This window comes from Astatotilapia calliptera, chromosome 18, assembly GCF_900246225.1.
Source record: "Astatotilapia calliptera chromosome 18, fAstCal1.2, whole genome shotgun sequence".
In the NCBI taxonomy this organism is placed as follows: domain Eukaryota; kingdom Metazoa; phylum Chordata; class Actinopteri; order Cichliformes; family Cichlidae; genus Astatotilapia; species Astatotilapia calliptera.
Window position 1 is genome coordinate 25,711,589 of NC_039319.1, and position 21,505 is coordinate 25,733,093.

Below are 21,505 nucleotides of genomic sequence, written 5' to 3' on the forward strand. Positions count from 1 at the left end.
GATGTGTATACTAAATATTTTCCTACGTGTGTGTGTGTGTGTGTGTGTGTGTGTGTGTGTGTATACACATTTTTACAAATTAAATAGTAAAAAAAAATAATAATAATAATAATAATAATAATAAAATATATAAAATATACAGAGTTGAATATGTGCAAAACAAGTGGCATTTATATACAGTGTGGAGTGCATAATGTTGAAGTTCCAGTAGTGAAGCTGAGGTGTCTATGACGTGTTCAGCAGTCTGATGGCCTGATTTCTTGGTGGTACATGCCGTGCAGGGGGCTGTCCTCAATGATGGTTCCTGTTCTTTCTCCTCTTCTTTCTCAGGGGTCTGCTGCCTGAGGCATCCACTAAGCACACAATCAGTTGTGGCCAGTTGTGGTTTATATATATCATAAAAGCAACTGAAATCACCAATGTCCTTTATTACAAATGTTGTGTAGGAATCAGTAGTTCTGATCTTTTGGTCCACCCCACCAGATTTATTAAAATTTTTATTTCTAATTATTTTTTTTAATTTTTATTTCATTTTTAATTATAATCTTTTAATTCAGTTTACTTTCAGTCCCCCCCACCCCCCGCTCATTGTTTAGATTTTCTAGTTTTTATTTAAATAATTTCAGTTTTTAATTAGTTTTAGGTAATTCTGATAACAAGCACTCCACAACTGGCATTGCAGTTATTTTCTGCACACTTTGAAAAAGTCAAAATGTTTTCAATGGTAAACTTGGACTTTTCAGATAATAAAAGATATAAATGTAAAATATAAAAATATTTAAATGTATATATAAAAATATGGCATGATGAAAAAGTGAATAAGCTGATTTCTGAAGCTAAAATGCCTGAACAACTTGGCATACGATAAGCTTTTTGTCCGCTTTCGCATTCCGTCCGACTCTGAAGTCCAGCAGCGTTAAAGCAATGCTTTAACTCTGAAAGTACCCTGATCACAAACTTGAACGATCAACACAAATGCTCTGCGGACTAAAATAATTGTTTAATCGCTGGGTAAGTTCAGATTACGCACTCTCGTCCTATTTGTTTATTAATAAGTACTTTATAAGTACTAGTCTGTTATTATTGCTGAAAACTCTGTTTTACCAGCTGCTGCTGCACTTCACACATTCCTGCCCTCCAACCGTCTGCAGGAGTGTGTGAAGATGCTAAAAAGAAGAAATTTTTCAAAAGCAAAATACGCAAGTTGCCTTAATAATTGCGTTTTTCTTGAATTTGTATAACCTGCTCAAAGTCGACACTGGTAATGTAACCTGGTTAATAATAAACCTCCTCCCCCACTTTCAGGTCATCTCCTCATGGCAGAGGTTTTTTATGTTGGAGTGGACGTGGGCACAGCCAGTGTGAGGGCTGCACTAGTGACCAGGGAGGGCCTGCTGAAGAGCACTGCACAGGAGCCCATCGGCATTTGGGAGCCGGAGTCTGACCACTATGTCCAGTCCTCCACTGAGATCTGGGAGAAATGCTGCACAGTTGTCAAGGTGGGATGATTTATGGCCTCAGTGTGTGTTATAAAAATATACATCCATCCCTCTACAGCAGCAGTCTGAGCACAGATACACCAACACAGACTCATGTGTTCATTTTAGCTAATTTTTAGCATGGATGTTAATAGTATTTTAGCAGCTAAAGAAAAAAAAGCAGTTTCTTCATTATATATGTGTTTTAATTATTTAAAAATTCCTTCTAAAACGTATTATTTAATATTCCTACCGCCCTTACATTGTTCTCTGCTAATTATTTCAGCATTTTCTTCACTACATCAGCCATCGTTTGTTATTTTTAGCTAACTCTCGGTAAGTCTTTCAGTCGTTGTGTATTGTCATATGCTAATGTTTCGCTTACTTTGCTATAATTACTTTAAGCTAGTTATTTCGTCTTTTTATTCAGCACCTATTTTAGGTAAAATATAAAATATATTTACTATTTTGACCATTTTGGTTACCTTTAGCTAGCTACTGTACTCGTGCTTTTTCTGCTAACTTTCTGCATTTAATTCCCTCCTAGTTCAAACTCAGCTGTTGCAGTAGGCTTCTTACTACCAGTACATTTGCATAATTAATTAAACTAGCACCACTGAAGAACAATGGGCTGTGAGCTCAGTTTCTTGATCATTAATATGCCAAGTGTCATGACCATGAGGACCATTCACAAAGAACTGAGGAATGGCTTTCAGTCATTGTGCAAAGGCACTGTTTATAAGGTTGGGGAAACCTGCAGTCAGCTGAGACTGAAAAAGTCACTGGGATGAGTGACCAAGCGTTTCTCCCACTGAAAAGGCTACATCCAGATGATTTTTGGGATTTCCTTACCTAAATGATTGCGCATGCATCAAGACATTTTACTTCAAGATGTTGCACCTCCATTGTTTCCAATACACAAAACACTATAACCAGTGGTCTAGAATTAAGCTGTGTGTTGTTGTTACACTGTAAACTAGTTTGTTTGAAATACATTGCTGAAAAGTTGTTATGCAGGACCCAATCAATTTGCCTTTTATTTAGAACTCCCCTGTAAATACAGCATTACTGTATGTCTAAAGAATATAGGGCATATATTAGTATCAGATCATTTTTTACACCCTAAGTTGGCCCCCAAAATCTAGTATTGGTCAGGCTCTACTCTTAATGGCAGCACACACACTTTGGCAACAGCTGCCTTATGGTTATGGGAGGTATATACTCGGCAGCTGGCATATGTGGTGGATGACTGGTCTCTGCGACAAAAAAATTAACATTACAGGGTTTTTCCTGGCTCCAAATGTGCCTGTGGGAGAAGCATGATTCATCCACATTAGGTTAAGGCAAAGAATATGTTTTACCTTAGTTAACAGAGGTTTATGTAATGAGAAAAATGTGAGTAAATTTAACTGTACTAAAAAAAATTAAAAAAATACCTGTTAAAAATGCTGGTTGAAATCATCAGTAGTGGTAATTTCCCCTCAGTGGAAGGCAAAAACCTCATGGGCAAGGAATATTCAGGAATAAACTTGTATTAGACTCACTACATGTTGTAAACGTGTTGTGCTGAAAAATCTTTTCTATGTATTGCCAATGTACTCCCTAGGTTTCAATGTGCACTTGGTTGGGAATCTCAAGCACACATCCTGTGTGAACAGCTGTTTATTTATGAAAGGCAGAAATTGACATCATAAGTTGGTAAATGTATTCGTGCCCTCTTACGGTTGCAGGATGAGTAAATGCACGGAGGAAATGTAATTTAAAAACAACTGCGTGTATTTGTTCCAGAAAGTTACTCACGGTGTGGAGAAGAGCCAGATTAGGGGGATTGGCTTTGATGCCACCTGCTCTCTAGTGGTTTTGGACCAAAGCTTCCAGCCTGTGCCCGTCAGTCAGGAAGGTAAGCGATTTATTTTATTGCAGTTGATCTGATCTGAATGCTTGGTAAGCATTGGTTATGTAAGCCCCATTTTTGCTGAGCATTGATCCTTCAGGGGGGAAAAAAATCACCCCTCCACAGTGAGGTCCAAGGTCATAGTCGGCTGCAGAGTAGAAGCCTGGAGCTGGATTTGAATCATGTTTTTGCTTATTAAGCAAGACACAAAAGCATGACCCAAATTCTTTGGCTAAATACTGAATTTGTACTTCAAGATGAAATCTATCCATGACAACAGTTTTATGTATCAGGTCTTAACAGATACAATATTATATCCAATATTAGCTCTCTGGTGTTTGTTGCCTTCTCCCTTACTGAACTGCTTTTCCCAGGTGACCCCCAAAGGAACGTAGTGATGTGGATGGACCATCGTGCTACAGAGCAGGCTGATCGTATAACAAAAAATGGCCACAGGGTCCTCAGCAGGGTAGGGGGAGTCATGTCACCAGAGATGCAACCCCCTAAGCTGCTCTGGCTTAAAGAGGTGAGAGGTGAACAAGGTCACCACTGATCTCTGCATGTTTTATTATTGCTCTTTGTACTGGCTGTTCAGCAGATACCTGGTGGGCTTTTTTTTGTTTGTTTTTTATTACTGTTTTAGCCTTAGCATATTTGTCATACAGTTGTTGCTTTTATTCTCACACACTCTGTCTTTCACTCATTCAGAATCTAAAGGAGAACTGCTGGAACAAAGCCAGTCACTTTTTTGATCTTCCAGACTTCTTGTCTTGGAAGGCATCCGGCTCTTTAACGAGGTGAGCTGTCGATGATGTTACGGAGACTTACACACTTATGTATGTCTAATAAAAAAAGGAGGTAGGTTTGAAAAGGATCACCACTAGCAGGCCTAAAACCCCTTGTATTAATTCAAACATATTTGCTGGTGGGCTGCCCCATTAAAAACAATAGTCTTCTTTCTGTTCTCAGTTAAAAAGAAAAGATGCAGTTGCCTAATCCGTTGTAAAATGTGTGGACAAAGTCATTGGTTTTCACAAAATACTTGTATCTAATGTGTGCTGTTAATAAAGCATGTTTATTATCCTACAGTATTTGCAAGTGGATGCATGTTGTCCAATGTTGCACAGGTCTTTATGTACTCTGGTGTGTAAGTGGACCTACTGCCCTCCAGAAGGATGGGAAGCCAGCTTCTGGACGAGCATTGGACTGGACGACCTGCTGGAAAATAACTTCTCCAAAATAGGCCAGAAAATGACATTTTATACATTCAGATAGTTTGACTGATTATTTCTTATATCTTTTACAGTTTTTGTGTCCTTTATTAAATTCTAAGAATTAAAAATTTTAAATAATTTTGTCATCCAGGCAGTGTGACGTGTCCTCCAGGAAGTCCACTGGGAGAGGGCCTTACACAGGAGGCAGCAGCAGATTTGGGTTTGGACCCAGGAACTGCAGTTGGGGCTTCTCTCATCGATGCCCATGCTGGAGGCTTAGGTATCAGATGACGAATCACACTTACTTGAAAACAAAAGTATTTTCTTGTCATGAATAAGCTGAGATTACTCAGTTTGCAGCCGCTTTCACACAGCCTGTGACTGAGGCTGTTCCATATGAAAGCTATAGTGAAAGCATGGAGGGTAATCACATAGCCAAGTCATCACACACCAGAGATGTGTAGCTGTTTTTTAATGGTGTGCTGGAGTGGTGCAGACATGCTGGAGGAGTAAAAATTGCTCTATGCTGTCGCGTTGTTATGCCTATTTAGAGGTACTGAAAGGAAAATGAAGGCATAAAATGTCAGTGATGCAAAGTTGATATTTTATTTGCAAAGTTGATATTTTGATATGCTACGTGTCAGGGTCACAATAAAAAAGAAGTTCATTCCTTAAGGAGCAAAGTTTAATATAAACATTTACTAAATAGACTTTAATATTTCATAATTTCCACTTGTGGCTGTGGCTTTTCAGTATCCTGTGTGCAAAGTTTAAACTTTAACTCCAAAACAAAGCATGTGCTAAGTTAAATCATTATTTTTGTAGGTGCATGAATACACTAGGAAACCAACTTAAACATCATAGTAATATGTATATGGACAAATGTAAATTTGGGCTTGATGGTAGTTCTATATTAGATGCTAGTTTATCCATCCATTATATTTTGCTTATTTAAAGCCACGTCACAGTAGCAGCAGGCTAAACAGGGTGCTCCCGACGGCTTTTCCAGTCCTTTCTAGGAGATCCCGGGGCATTCCCATGACGCGTCAGATATATAATCTCTCCAGGAGCTTTTGGGTCTACGTTGGATTGTCCTCCAAATTGCATATGTCAGAAAAACCTCTTAAAGGAATCTCCAAGGAGGAGGCTTCCTAACCAGATGCTTAAACCATCTAAGCTGTTTATGTTTGGCGTGGAGGCGCATTGGCTCTATTTCAAGCTCTCTCCTGATGTCTGAGCTCCTCACCCTGTCTCTAGTGCTCGCAAATAAAAGAAATCAACACAAGTTGCCTTTGTGGTGTGGCTGGGCTCAGCCTTCGAGATAGGGGAAGCATTTTTGCACTTCTTTGTGAAATGTATGCCTATTGATCAGTGGATGACCTGCCACAAGTTAAAGCGCTAATTATCAGGATAGTGTGATCCTCACTGAAAAGTGAAAACAACCTGCTTGACCAGCCGACAACTTGTGACTGTACTTAGTTACCAAAAAATAAATAAATAAATAAATAAAATACCTTTTTTGGTTTTATGAGTTTGCTGGAAGAAGGAAGTGAGAAGGGAGATAATAGATGGATGATGTGATAATATTTCAACAACTATAGTTTACCACATGAGGATTAGGTGCCTAGCGTGTGTTAGATGTTCCCATCTTTAATATTATGGGAAATAAACTGAATAACAAACCCGCCTGAGATGTTAGTGAATTTCTGACCAGTGTCAGGGCAGCAGCAGACCTTCCTCAGGATCAGAAATCCTCACCATCTGGATCTGTTCTGTGAGCTGAACTCGTCGTGAACTCTTGCCTTTGACCCTCAACCGTGACCGCTGCCAATCACACATTGCTGCGTCAGTGAGAGGTTACAGCACTCTGCACCATTAGTTTCTGTTCATGTCACAGTGATGGAGACTGGCCTCCCACCTTAAACTCAAACCAGCTTGATAAACATTATTCCAGCAGTTAGCGTCACTGCTGAATCCTACGAAGAGGTTGGAGCACAATTTCATTCATGTGGATTTAAAGCTCTAGCAGCATCTTTGACACTTTGTGTTAGATGACAGCAAAAAAACCCAACAACTTAATTATTACAATGTATCTTTTTCCCCTGCATAAAATAAAGAGTGTTAAATAAAGCAACATTAACCTCCTCCTTCCAGGTGTGATCGGTGCTGATGTGAAAGGTTTTCATTTGCCCTGTGAGGGTCTGCCGATCACTGCACGCATGGCGCTGATCTGTGGAACGTCAACTTGTCACATGGCGGTCAGTAGTTCACAGCTGCTGTTCACCTGATTGGTGTAAAATTACCGTGCTAGTCTACTACTGTACTGTTCCCCAGTGGCCTTTGTGATTGTGTATATGTTCCTGTGAAAATCTCCTGATGACTAATAAAAACGTCTTCTGATGATTAATCGTGTACTCACCACCTTCATTTCCTAGGTGCACAATCTGTCTTAACTAGTCTGATAAGATATCTTTCTAAAAGCCACTCTATCTGTATTACTTGTTTATACTTATGTGAGCATTGTTAAAAATTGTTTATAGACATAAATTATCCTGTCTGCACAGGCCAACTGCAGTAACTCTGAGATGAGAAGCAAATGGCACGCATATCCTGTTAGTCCGGCGGTTTCTCTTTTAATTTATAAAATATCTACCTCCAACTAAAACTAACTAAAAGATTTCCTGTGCCATCAGATCAGTGAGCAGCCTCGGTTTGTGCCAGGAGTGTGGGGGCCCTACCTATCTGCCATGGTGCCTGGACTGTGGCTCAACGAGGGAGGGCAGAGTGTGACAGGAAGGCTGGTCAGTCTACTCATATTTTCTTGATCTTTTTCATTCATATTTAAATTATTTTTCAGATCCTCTTCATGCTCAATACTAACAGAAAACATGGAGACAAAACCACTTATTTTTTCCTCACCTTTCACATTTGAACTACTGGTTTGACAAAAGGAGCTAATGCTTTGAGATGTATATAGATTCAGCTTTGACATTATTAGTTGAAGCCAGGTGGCCACCAGTCATTTGTGATCCTTTTCAGTTTAAATGTATTGCCTCTTTCCTCCCTCAGATTGACCACATGGTGAAAGGTCACACTGCATATACCCAGCTCCAGGAACAGGTTCAGCAGAGGTCAGCTGATGCTTTTAATACTGCAGTTCCCAACAATGCTTTTGCACATCTGTGATCCTCATCAGCTGGGCTAGAATAATGTCAAGTATGCTTTTGGGAGATTAGAAGCTCAGTAATGTGCTTTCAGTGCAACTCAACTGTTCTCTGGAGGAATAGGAAGTTAAATTTTTTGATATACGGTACTTCACGTTTGCTGAAGATTGAATATAGATTTCATGCTCGCCAACCACCATGGCATTAATATAGGTAATATCAGCTATCATTTTAGGTGTCCTGGCAACAGTGTTTTTAATTTTATAGGCTTCCTTTTGCTGGCGAGAATATCTACAGCTACTTGAACAACCATTTGAGTTCGATGGCCAACTCCTGCTCTGCTGTCGATCTGCTAGGGTCCAGTCTTCACGTGTGGCCGGACTTTCATGGAAACAGGTCGCCCCTGGCTGACCCAACTTTGAAGGGCATGGTAAAGGCTATGACTTAAAAAGAAGGATATGTGTAGACTGACGTTGTGTTGGATGTGTGAGTATCAGATTTTAAGTTAGGGTATGCCTGCTTTGAATGTTTCTTCCTTTTTGTGCACTTGGGGTTTTCTTAATCTTTTCTTAATGTTCTCTTATGCCCGTGGAAGTCTGTGTTTCAAAGATCCATGCTCTACAGAATGATTATGAATGAATTCCACAATGATTCCACATATATGTGTGAGGCTTTTAGAAGCAGCAACATATACGCAGCTCTGACTGGCTGCTTTCCTGTTTTTGCACTTTTTTCATTTGTCACACATTTAAAAGGTTTAATCAAAACAAATACATAAATTCCATTGTAAAATGAGGGCAAATGATTAAAGTCAGACGTAGGGCTGTTCAATATAACGATATATATCGGATGACGATATAAAAAGGTCTATCGTTTCATTTTACACTATCGTTTGTTTCGTGGTGTCGCAAAATAAACTGTTTACGGCAATATTTTTTCATCGTTTTGATGGTCACTGTAGTGGCTATATTAATTTATTAAAGTTCTTTCTTTCTCTTATATTTAATATAATCACACTACGGATGGACAAGCGCCTGTTTTTATGCGTTGTGGTTAGCAACAACGACGGTAACAGCATCGCGTGTCCGCTTGTTTATGTTCCACATAAACCTTTCACAATAAAGCTCAAGATCCTGTTGAGACTTTTCAAAATAAACTGAATCACGTGAAAGATGCAGAGTATTTACGGATGAGAAGTAAAAAAGAGCCGCCAGGTGCTAAAAAGTAAACCTTAGACTCAAACGTCAGAACAGGCTTTTCCCTGCAGCACGCTGTGTAATAAATACTCACAAAGAAAACGGCGGCCGTTACAACTTATGTCTAAAAATGTATAGTTTCATGCATCTGTTAAAACACTCGACTCCAGCTACATGACGCGCAGCTGGAAACACTTCCTGCAAGTCGAGCTGCCCGAGATTCACAGAATTTACAGAAAATGTTACATTTTTTGGATTTATATCGTTATCGGACGATAGAATTCTTATATTGGGATATGAGATTTTGGTCATATCGCACAGCCCTAGTCAGACGTTACTTTTGTTACATTTTCCAATTAAGGTGAGTTATTTTTGAACTGGTCCCTGTTATCCAACTCAAAGCTGTTGACTTATCTTTTTTTTTTTTTTTTTTTTTAATCTCTTTATTTTGATTTTTTGATACAAAAAAACAACAACCACAACAACAACAAAAAAAATAAATCCCAAAACAAAAAACAAGAAGCAACACAATAAGCAGTCTGAGACATGTAAAAGGAAAACTAATACATTATGGTAAATAATTGGGTATACCACCCATTTACACATTTGTCCTGACAAACCCATCCTGCCATTGGAGTGGGGCTGCCCCTCCAAAAAGATATCGTCATTACCGCTTAGTTTTGCACTCAGTCTTTCCATCGGTAAGATTCTAAAGATTTCTTTATACCACTGAGTTATTGTTGGTGGTTTTCATTGATCCAATTGAAAAGAATACATTTTCTTGCCAAAAACAATAATTTACATAGCAGTTTATATTTGTTAGCTGTTGACTCATCTTAATACAGGAAGTATTGTTAAAGAAAGCTCAGATTAAGTTATTTAGCTTTTCCTAAGAACCATCAGTAATGTTTCTAAAGAGCTTTACCATTGAATAAGACCATAAAGAACAGTGAATTTACAGGGAGTGCAGAATTATTAGGCAAGTTGTATTTTTGAGGAATAATTTTATTATTGAACAACAACCATGTTCTCAATGAACCCAAAAAACTCATTAATATCAAAGCTGAATGTTTTTGGAAGTAGTTTTTAGTTTGTTTTTAGTTTTAGCTATTTTAGGGGGATATCTGTGTGTGCAGGTGACTATTACTGTGCATAATTATTAGGCAACTTAACAAAAAACAAATATATACCCATTTCAATTATTTATTTTTACCAGTGAAACCAATATAACATCTCCACATTCACAAATATACATTTCTGACATTCAAAAACAAAACAAAAACAAGTCAGCGACCAATATAGCCACCTTTCTTTGCAAGGACACTCAAAAGCCTGCCATCCATGGATTCTGTCAGTGTTTTGATCTGTTCACCATCAACATTGCGTGCAGCAGCAACCACAGCCTCCCAGACACTGTTCAGAGAGGTGTACTGTTTTCCCTCCTTGTAAATCTCACATTTGATGATGGACCACAGGTTCTCAATGGGGTTCAGATCAGGTGAACAAGGAGGCCATGTCATTAGTTTTTCTTCTTTTATACCCTTTCTTGCCAGCCACGCTGTGGAGTACTTGGACACGTGTGATGGAGCATTGTCCTGCATGAAAATCATGTTTTTCTTGAAGGATGCAGACTTCTTCCTGTACCACTGCTTGAAGAAGGTGTCTTCCAGAAACTGGCAGTAGGACTGGGAGTTGAGCTTGACTCCATCCTCAACCCGAAAAGGCCCCACAAGCTCATCTTTGATGATACCAGCCCAAACCAGTACTCCACCTCCACCTTGCTGGCGTCTGAGTCGGACTGGAGCTCTCTGCCCTTTACCAATCCAGCCACGGGCCCATCCATCTGGCCCATCAAGACTCACTCTCATTTCATCAGTCCATAAAACCTTAGAAAAACCAGTCTTGAGATATTTCTTGGCCCAGTCTTGACGTTTCAGCTTGTGTGTCTTGTTCAGTGGTGGTCGTCTTTCAGCCTTTCTTACCTTGGCCATGTCTCTGAGTATTGCACACCTTGTGCTTTTGGGCACTCCAGTGATGTTGCAGCTCTGAAATATGGCCAAACTGGTGGCAAGTGGCATCTTGGCAGCTGCACGCTTGACTTTTCTCAGTTCATGGGCAGTTATTTTGCGCCTTGGTTTTTCCACACGCTTCTTGCGACCCTGTTGACTATTTTGAATGAAACGCTTGATTGTTCGATGATCACGCTTCAGAAGCTTTGCAATTTTGAGACTGCTGCATCCCTCTGCAAGATATCTCACTATTTTTGACTTTTCTGAGCCTGTCAAGTCCTTCTTCTGACCCATTTTGCCAAAGGAAAGGACGTTGCCTAATAATTATGCACACCTGATATAGGGTGTTGATGTCATTAGACCACACCCCTTCTCATTACAGAGATGCACATCACCTAATATGCTTAATTGGTAGTAGGCTTTCGAGCCTATACAGCTTGGAGTAAGACAACATGCATGAAGTGGATGATGTGGACAAAATACTCATTTGCCTAATAATTCTGCACTCCCTGTATATCACAGAATTTAAGGCCTTTATAAGCACAGAGCATACAGAGAAAAGTACTAAACTGAATCAATTTCAGCTTTTGTTTTTCATCATGTATATTTTATTAATAATTACATTTCATTATCTGTATCTTTGCCACACAGGTGTAGATACTGTAGGTAGGTGCAGTGAATGCTTAAATTGTATGGATTAGAATATACTGGACATTCAAAGCTAAGATTCAGCGCACTGTGTTAGAGGCCGGGATTTGATGAATTCATCATATATACAACCTTTGATCATCGTTTATGTCCAGTTGAGAATTAATCTGTGCACTCACATATTAAATGAACTGAAATCAGTAATGTGATCTCCAGTCTTGATATAAGGAATGAGAGAACTGACAGCTGTTATTTTAATCAGCCTGTTTCAGTTTCTTTAACTCTAAGTATCATAAAGTAATGTGGTAACATCTGGACTGACGAGTTTACTGTCAGCATTTTAATCGCTAGTTTAAAGGCTGTAGGTTGCAGCCATTGCTCTAACACTGTATAAATGTAACAGGCCTCAGTGTTGGTTCTAACAGTCTGAGCTGCTTCAAGCTTTATTTGTGAAGAGCACCGCAGCTTACAAAACACGTAGCTAGCTAGTACAGCTGCAATGTAAAATTTGCGATGTGTCCGTCCAACCAATCAGAGAGCTCTTTGCATCCCACGGTTTGGCTAATTTGCATTGCAGCAGGATTTTTATAATGAAGTTGCTAATCTAAATGTTCATCCCTGAGCGAACAGGAAAGGGAAATGGATTTTGAAATGAGGAGTGGAATCGCCATTTTACAAAGCATTTTGAAAATCAGTTTATTAAATTGGAATATCTATATGAGTTGTTACATGAAAACTGTCAGACATTTGAGTTGGTTGTACAACTTGGACAAATACCATCATATTTAGCACTGCTTTGCGTTCTGATTTATCAGTTATATTTATCTCTTTGAGGACTAGAACTTTTGCCTGCTCTGGTGTTCCATTTAATTTAATGAATACCTTACAATCTGATGACCAAGTTGACTGTATTTTCTTCTGTTTTCTTAATATTCTTGGTGGTGCCCGGCGTGGCCTGGCAGCTAGCCTCGCTGGCTGGTGGTCTGGTGAATGTCCAACTCTAAAGTTTCTCTCCTCTTTGAAAGTTCTTCAAATTCAATACACTGAGGAGTGTTGGGGTCATCGCTCTCTGTTGACTGGTGTTTTTTTTCTCTCTCAGGCATTTTGGTACCTTGCTGACTAACATGACTCTGTGAAGGATCCAAATGTGTTTAAATTCGTCGTAGTCGATGCCGAATGTTTGATAGCTGCGAACAAACCGGTGTGTTGACTGAAAATGGTTGACTTGAAGTGTCTCTTGTTTACTTATGAATTATAAAACAGCATAATGTTTGATATAAGATTCTAGTGATGCAGCCAAGTTCCCGACAAGGTCAACATTCCATGTGCAAATTAGGTTGTCACATGACATTTTTGAGGAAGGGATTATTTTTCTATTTTGTTTGTTTCAATCTCTGATATCTTTGTTAAAGATTTATTATCATTGCAATCCCATAAATATAACTGAAACAATTTAAAAAGCGATATATATATATATATATATATATCGATATATTTTACAAATTATTAAATACACCTGGCCAAAGAAGTCACTGATTTTGAATATACATATTCCACTTACGTTATTTCTTATCACCTTGATTAGTAAAGAATAAGAACCAGAACTTACCTGTTGATTGTATTATGAAACAATTTTTTTAAATTTATTCTTTTAAAAACTTCACATCCACAGATTTGACTTATTTTAGTTGTGGTGTGGAAGAGAATTATTTTCACTAGCTACAACCAGAAAACCCCCTTTTCTCCTAATAAGGTTAACAGTGGCTGTATTCTGTTCAATTAAACTGTGTTTATCCTATTTTGACATATCAAAGTGTCTCCTGAAATATGGTCCATCAGCATTAAAACTCAGCACATGGGGAAATAGTTAATTTAACTTGAACTTATTTAACTTTGCAGAACCACAGATTGTGTTTTCTAGAGTGCTGGTTTGGTACAGGGAAAGCAAATGAGATAAGATCCTAATGACTGATTTGATTTTGTAAGTCACAGCAAGACAGTTCAAACCTGTGCCTTAACCTTATTTGTGGAACTCCCCACAGGACTGAATAGGTTCAAGTTGGCAGTTTTATACGATCTGTTTCAGATAATATAACAATGACCAATGAACATATATTTTGCTCTCTACATAGACAGAAATTCACATTTAACTCATGCATTTGTGCTCAGCAGCCTTTCTATTCTCTTCCTGTCCCCTCGACTTCAAATCAAATTAATTTCCCATTACACAATAAAATGCCATTAATTGAGTTTGCTACTCTTATTCGCTTACTTAGCTTATGGTCCCTCACTAATCATATCAAAAAGAAACTATTTTTATTTGTGAGTTTAACTTGTTATTATAGAATAGAATAGAATTAGAATAGAATTCAACTTTATTGTCATTGCACATGCACAGGTACAGGGCAACGAAATGCAGTTTGCATCCATCCAGAAGTGCTTAGTGATATAGATATATTACAATATATATTAGCAATAATATAGATATGTAAGTATATTACAGAAATGGGTCTATTATGTTATAATGTACACGGTATGAAGTATGTTGTGAATATTCTATAACTATAAGTATGTACAGGCTGTAGTGAGTACAAGCTATGTGCAGGCTATGAACAGGATATAAATATGAAAAACTATACAGAATATGAAATAAATAACTTTACAGGAATCTGAGATATACAGTTATACAGAAATGGGAACTATGCAAGTTGTAAACAGTTGTAGGGTTAAAAATGATCGTATGTACAGAATGATTGTTTACACAGGGCTATACAGTAGTGCAGTTAAGGTAAGTGAGGGTGTGGATAATTTCTACAGAGGCTATATAAAGTGCTAGTGGTTGTGAGTGGTGGTTCACTCCATGTTATTATTGTGTGTTTGAGGGTACAGTTGTCCATTGTGTGTGTGTGTGTGTATGTTCAGTCCATGTGTTAACGTGGGTCAGATGTCAGGAGGCAGAGTTCAGGAGTCTGACAGCTGTGGGGAAGAAGCTGTTCCGGTACCTGGTGGTCTTAGTCCGGAGGCTCCTGTAGCGCCTCCCAGAGGGCAGGAGGGTGAAGAGTCCATGTGATGGGTGACTGGGGTCTCTGATGATTTTCCCAGCCCTTTTCAGACACCGCTTCCTGTAGATGTCTTTTATGGCAGGAAGTGGTGCTCCGGCGATGCGCTGGGCAGTTTTCACGACCCTCTGCAACGCCTTCCGGTCCGAGGCAGAGCAGTTCCTGTACCAGACTGTTATACAGTTGGTCAGGATGCTCTCGATGGTGCAACGATAGAAGTTCACCAGGATGTCTGAGGACAGGTGGTTCTTCCTCAGAGTCCTCAAGAAGAAGAGGCGCTGGTGAGCCTTCTTGACCAGCTTGGAGCAGTTGGTCGTCCAGGTGAGATCCTCGGAGATGTGGACTCCCTGGAACTTGAAGCTGCTCACACGCTCCACAGCCGTCCCCTTAATGTGGATGGGTGGATGTGGGTCAGCATTCCTCCTGTAGTCCACGATGAGCTCCTTGGTCTTCTCGGTGTTAAGCAGCAGGTTGTTTGTGTCGCACCACTCAGCCATTATATTTGGTTATCCATGTTTTGTTTTGGTTTTTTTGGTAATTACTGGCGCCAAACCACATCTAAAATTCCAGGAAACAGAAAGCCAAGGAATGGAATATGAAAACCTGTTTTTAATAAATCACCAAACACTGGATGACAGCCTTGCTTTCACAAAATCTTAGACGGTGATCACACCCTTGCTGGTATTTTTGTGTCATTACTGTTTTGCAGGTAGTTGGACTCTCTTTGTCCCAGACCTTGGATGACTTGGCCCTTCTCTACCTGGCCACCATGCAAGCCCTCGCTGTGAGTCTGATGGCGTTTTGTGTTTCAAATGACTTCCTCTCTCTCAGACTGATACCCTAGCACCTTTAAGTACAAAGGAGGTTGTATTTGCTTTCTTGTAACTTTATTCCTGTTGTGTGTCCTCCTCTGGTTTCAGCTCGGTACACTTCATATTCTGGAGGCCATGAAAGAAGCAGGACATGAAATCAGAACCCTCTTCCTGTGTGGTGGATTGAGCAAAAACAACCTGTTTGTACAGATTCATGCTAATACTACAGGTAGTAAATACCAATAACATGGTTATATGTATATTTTGAAACACAGTTGCACAGTATGTACATTTATAATTTATTGAGAGTAAGAAAGAATGTTTGTATTAGTATTTCAATAACTTAACCACGAAATAAAGATTAAGAAGAAAATTTTAATTATGTGCAGCTTCCAGTGGCCAACTTTGAAGTTTAAAGAGTCCCCCAAAGTCTTTTTTTAACAACACAGCACAACAAGACAGAAGAAGTTACTCCTAGGATGGACTTACATGTAACTGAAGTAAATTTAGAATACAGACAATCAACAACAAAAAATAATTAATATATAGTAGGAATATGATACATGAAGACATTGAAGAACATTCAGGCAGAGAAGACCTGGAGAGAGGAAAAGGTAAAATAAGTTCTGTGATAGCTTTAGCCCATTCCATGTCTTCAATCTCATTCTCAGGATTGCCTGTAGTGTTGCCAGACCAAACTGAAGCTGTGCTAGTGGGAGCAGCAGTGCTGGGAGCATGTGCATCAAGACACTACAGCTCTATACAGGTAGAGTGAAGTTACAATACACATGAGTCAAACAACATCTGAGGGATTTGGCAGGAAATGCTTTTGAAACGTAATTAAGCACTCGTTAGATATAAGGTCTGAAGAAGAGCATCTCTGAATGGGCAACATGTTAAACATTGAAGCAGATGAGCTACAGCAGCAGAAGACCACACCGGGTGCCACTCTGTCAGATAAGAGCAGGAAACTGTTCTGATGTAACATTAAAGTTCATAAAGAACATGAAAGTATAAATCCAACTGCCTTGTATCAACAGGTCGGTCTAGTGTTGATGGTGTAAAGGTATGGGGGATATTTTTTGGCACACTTTGGGTTGCTAGTACCAAATGACCGTTCGTCAAATAAACACCTGACGAATGGTACGTAACTGGAAGTTTTTTCTGATATGTCACAATACCAACACAATAACATAACAAAAGTATCCCGGTGGAAATCCACTGAAACACTGTCGGCTGTCACAGTGGAAATTTGGATTTGCTCTTTTGCACAAGTAGAGATGGAGGTGCATAGTGTTTTACTCCAGTCTGCAATTTGACTTTAAGAGCTGGCTTCCCAAAACACATTCAGCGATTGTAGGGTAAGTTGTTCATTTTAACAGTTTTTCTGTTTAACAGAGTTAGAAAAGGATTAGAATCTGTGACTGGCTTTTTAAAATAATTTAATAACATTAAATTATCACGGCACTGTTTGTGTTTTTGGTTTAAGCTGTACTCTTTGAATTATGGATTTCCGTTTGTATTATATTTATAGTTCCTGGTTATTCGGTTTCTGTTCTGTTTCTGTGCCTCCTCTGTGTTCTTGGTCTAATTCTGTTCTCCGTGTGTTGTATATTTAGTCTTAGTTTTCTGTCTTTATGTCTTCCCTATGTCCCACGTCTTGTTACTTTTGTCTCTGTGTTTCATGTTCCTCTGTCTCAGTATCAAGTCCACGTTTCTGTGTTATGCTTCCTGTTTACTTTTGCTTTGACAGTCTGTCCTTGGTTAATGTATTCTGCTTTTCTTCCTTTGTCTCACTATGGGGGTGTCTAAATTCATGGGCTGCATCCTCCTGAGGACACATTTGTAGGCCGATTATGTCACAGCGACGCGACGAAGGCTGTCCAAATTCGTAGACTCCTCCGAATGCAGCCGACAAATGTGTCTTCCTTTTCTCCGAATTTGAAGGATGGGTCGGGTGTGTCCTTCGTGGCCCACCATATCCCAGAATTCATAGTGTGGCTTAGCCAATTCCAGTTTTCAACAATGGCGGCCGCTACTAAGTTTTAAATTACTCATACTAATCTTTCTGGGTCACAAAATAAACTTTTAACATATTTTCAGACCAGAATGTAGCTGTGTAAACTTCAAATATCTGCTCAGTTTATCAAGATATCACGTATTTGCAAAAATGCTCCGACGTTTTCGGAGACGTCTGCTACCCACCAGCTCGATAGCTAGCCGGGAGCTCGAGGGTCACTGAAGCCGCAGAGAACGGCACAACTCCCGGCACATCATTTTCAGATCACCGCGGACTTTTGCTACTCAGGTTAAACGTAATATATAAGTCACTTAGACAACCTAAAATTGTTATTGTTTGGCTTTTTTCAGTGTTGTATTTGTTTGTGAGTAAATCGGTTTGGCTGAGATTCAAGTTATTAGATTAGATTAGATTAGATTAGATTAAAAAAAAACTTTTTTAATCCCCCAGGTGGTTTTCACACAGCTGAATAAACGTCAAACAGAAAACAGATTAAACAGAAGTGTGAGATGGTTGAGAATTTACGCCAGTGTCCTGTTATATTTCAGATAGCAAGGAGCAGACAGCAAATCTGAAGGCTAGACCGTCCAATTTCACAGCCGTTTACTTCCGGCCTACCCGACCTTCTGAGGACCCGGCCCACATAGACCGCGAAGGCCGAGTCCTCAGGAGGATGCAGCCCATGAATTTGGACATGACTTATATCTGATTTGTACCACCTGTGTTCCCACCTGTTCCCCATCATTGTCTTGCCCTCTCATTTAAGCCCTGTGTTTCCCTTTGCCCTTTGTTGCATCGTAACCTCACTGTGCTGTGTCACTGTGCTGTGTTTCTCCCTTCGTGTTTCTGATGAAATTCTAGTTCTCAGTCCCTGTGTTTCTTTTCCTAGTTTGTGTTTTTTATTTACTAGTTTCCAGTTTAGTTTCTATTTTATATGTTCAAAGTTTTGGTTTGTTTTTTGGGAAGTTTCTTTCTATGGAAAAGTATTCCCAGCAATAAAAGCTGCTGCTTTAAGTTTGTCCTCCGTTTGGCTCCTACATCCTGCCTGCCACAGCACACACCTTGACATAAATACATTTCAGTCAAAGAGGACACGTTTGATGAAGTGGTTGCATTTGAAGAACATATAAGTAATCCCATGTTTCTGAAACTTGGCTTTAAAGGGATGTTAATGATAACCACTTCATTATAAATACAATATGGATAGCATTTTTTAAAGAGACTGCCCCTGCTACTTAAATGTAAACTGCATATATCCCAGTTTATTTTGTAAAAGCCAACATCTTTTTTTTGTCAGCATCATAGAAGACTGTGTTGTGCAGCTGTTTTGAGCAGTTGAGCAGTACTTAAAAACGAAATACGTGTCTCTTTAATCTAGGTCAACTTGGTATTTTAATGTTTAGTTTACAGTTTACAGTCTGCAGCAGTTTGCAGTGTAATCATTAAATGCTGTAGTGTCATGGAAACACAGCAGAGGTCAAACATGACATAGGTTTTGTCATACATAATCACTGACTCACTGCCTGCATCTGCTAGGTGGAACCAAACTACATAATAAGCAATGCACTGTGCTGGCTTTTGTTACAGACAGGTATGGATTCATCTTGTGTCAGGTCAACTCATCATCTCTTTGTGTCTCAGCTCCACAACTCTGAGCAGCCTCAAAGCCAGACAGACTAAAAATACGATGCTGTTATTTGGACGAGGATGCACCTGTCAACCCATTACGAACATAGACACAGCAGGCAGTTGTGTTGTCTGAGCCTCCGAGCTGCAAACAGTCAGCTGCATGGATTTTGTAGGTTTAGACAGCAGAGGGGCCCTGCACTGCATTAATTATAAACTCCGCCACAGCAGCAGGCTGCTGCTTTTACTATAACTGGGTCATGGCTGACATGAAGCTGAATCAGTGTGCTATCATTTATTGAATGAAATTCATGTGTGTGTCTTGTGTTTCAGGAGGCCATGGAAAAAATGGCTAAAGTGGGGAAAGTCGTCCAGCCTGACAGTGAAGTCCAGAGGTGAGGAATTCTGCAACAGGAAAGGAAACGCTTGACTCTGATGCCTTCTTTGTGTTTAATAATTGATATAGTTATGGGATATTTTAGGAATGAAATCCGAAATATACAGCAGGCATCAAATTTATCTCATGATTTTCTTTATTCCTTCCTTTTTTTTCAGCTTCTATGAGAGGAAGTACAAGGTGTTCCTGCGACTGCTCGCCCACCAGAGGGAGTGCCAGGCCCTCATGAGCCAGAGATGACAGTGCTGGTGGGAGGTGCCTGAGATGAAGCTCGCTCTCTGTGACACAACAGTGATGACAAATCAAGAACGAGACGTCTTAACCTTGCTGCTTTTTTCAGTATAAATAATGTTTTTTTAATTCCATTATGGGGGTTAAACATTCTCATATGATACTATGTCATATATGCAGGACTTATCAGATGACATATGGCATCAGATCTCTGTGTAAAACTATGTGTTTCAAATTCAGGCTGAATGGGACAAGTGGCAGTTAAAGTCAAACATCATGGAGTGTTATCTTCTAATGCATTCCTAATAAATATTTCAAATGAACACTCCTGTCTCTGTCACTCCAGCCTAATGTGTCTGGATAAACAAGCTTATGTCCTTCCAGTCAGCGTTCAGTGACATTCATTTTTAAACTGCTTGTCCTTTGTTCTCTCCTCACTCGACTTCATCCCTCCATTTCCTGTTTTTAACACCTCCCTTGTCCTTAAATTCTCCTGTCTGCTGCTCACAGAGGGGAAGCCTGTTGCCATCGTTCCCCTAGATAAAAGTTGATAAGCTCTTAGCTGATGCTGTCAACCCGGTGAGGAGGGAACACCAAATCCCACACAGCTGAGTTAACACTTCAAACACAACTAACTTAGGATACAGAGGAGATCCTGGACATATCTATATCTATGATATATGTATATATATATGTATATATATATATGTATATATACATGTATATATACATATATATATATCCATCCCATCCATCCATTCGCTACCGCTTATCCTTTTCAGGGTCGCGGGGGGTGCTGGAGCCAATCCCAGCTGTCATAGGGCGAGAGGCGGGGTACACCCTGGACAGGTCGCCAGTCTGTCGCAGGGCTAACACACAGGGACAGAGAACCATTCACACTCACATTCACACCTAGTGGCAATTTGGATTATCCAATTAACCTATCCCCACAAACTGCATGTCTTTGGACGGTGGGAGGAAGCCGGAGTACCCGGAGAGAACCCACGCAAACACGGGGAGAACATGCAAACTCCACACAGAAAGACCCCGGCCTGATGGTGGAATTGAACTCAGGACCTTCTTGCTGTGCAGCAACAGTGCTAACCACCGTGCCACCGTGCTGCCATATATATATATATATATATATATATATTAGTGTCCAAAGTGCCTCTTGGATAAAAAGATATTCCATATATATATATATATGTGTGTGTGTGTGTATTTGGGGGCTCGTCCTTGCCATTTGCGTTTCCTTTTGTAGCGCCCAGGTGGGTGGCTGTTTGGTTTGTGTTGTTAGCCACAATGGAGTTTGATTTGGATAAGTTTGCTGGGAATCCTATATTGCAGCAGTTGAATAAGTGTAATATGATAGATTTGATGCTTATTGCCAACCTTTTTAATGTGCAAACACCACTGGTTGTGAGGAAGGAAGAACTGTGGCGGCTTATAGCCAAGGCACTGGGTGAGAGGGGACTGTTGGCGGATGGGGCAGGCATAGCTGATGTGGAGCCACTAGCTCCTGTACCTACTCCTTCCACTAGTCTTCCTGTAACCACTTCTATAGCTCCTCCCAGTCCTGCGGTGGGGGACGTCAGCTGAGGAAGTCCAGCTGATGCTCTGCATTAAGGAAGTGGAGTTGAGAAATTGGGAGCTGGGAGGGGAAGCGATGCATCTTAGGGTGAAGGCGTTAGAGCTGGAATGCCAGCCTAGTAGCTCCGTCCACCCACCGCTCACACTGTGATGTCATTACAGATCCA

At 39.9% G+C, this 21,505-nt stretch overlaps 1 protein-coding gene across 1 annotated transcript; it reads left to right on the forward strand.

Annotated features, from left to right (window-relative positions):
* The first annotated feature begins 868 nt into the window (after positions 1-868).
* fggy (FGGY carbohydrate kinase domain containing) lies at positions 869-20,071 on the forward strand. Its single transcript, XM_026148992.1, has 16 exons — positions 869-1,011; positions 1,306-1,499; positions 3,267-3,378; positions 3,747-3,898; positions 4,081-4,169; positions 4,500-4,615; positions 4,738-4,866; positions 6,741-6,844; positions 7,280-7,387; positions 7,656-7,717; positions 8,018-8,180; positions 15,372-15,446; positions 15,583-15,703; positions 16,146-16,240; positions 19,454-19,515; positions 19,676-20,071. The coding sequence occupies exons 2-16, from the start codon at positions 1,317-1,319 to the stop codon at positions 19,755-19,757; spliced, it is 1,653 nt and encodes a 550-aa protein (XP_026004777.1). The 5' UTR covers positions 869-1,011; positions 1,306-1,316; the 3' UTR covers positions 19,758-20,071.
* Positions 20,072-21,505: the final 1,434 nt, after the last annotated feature.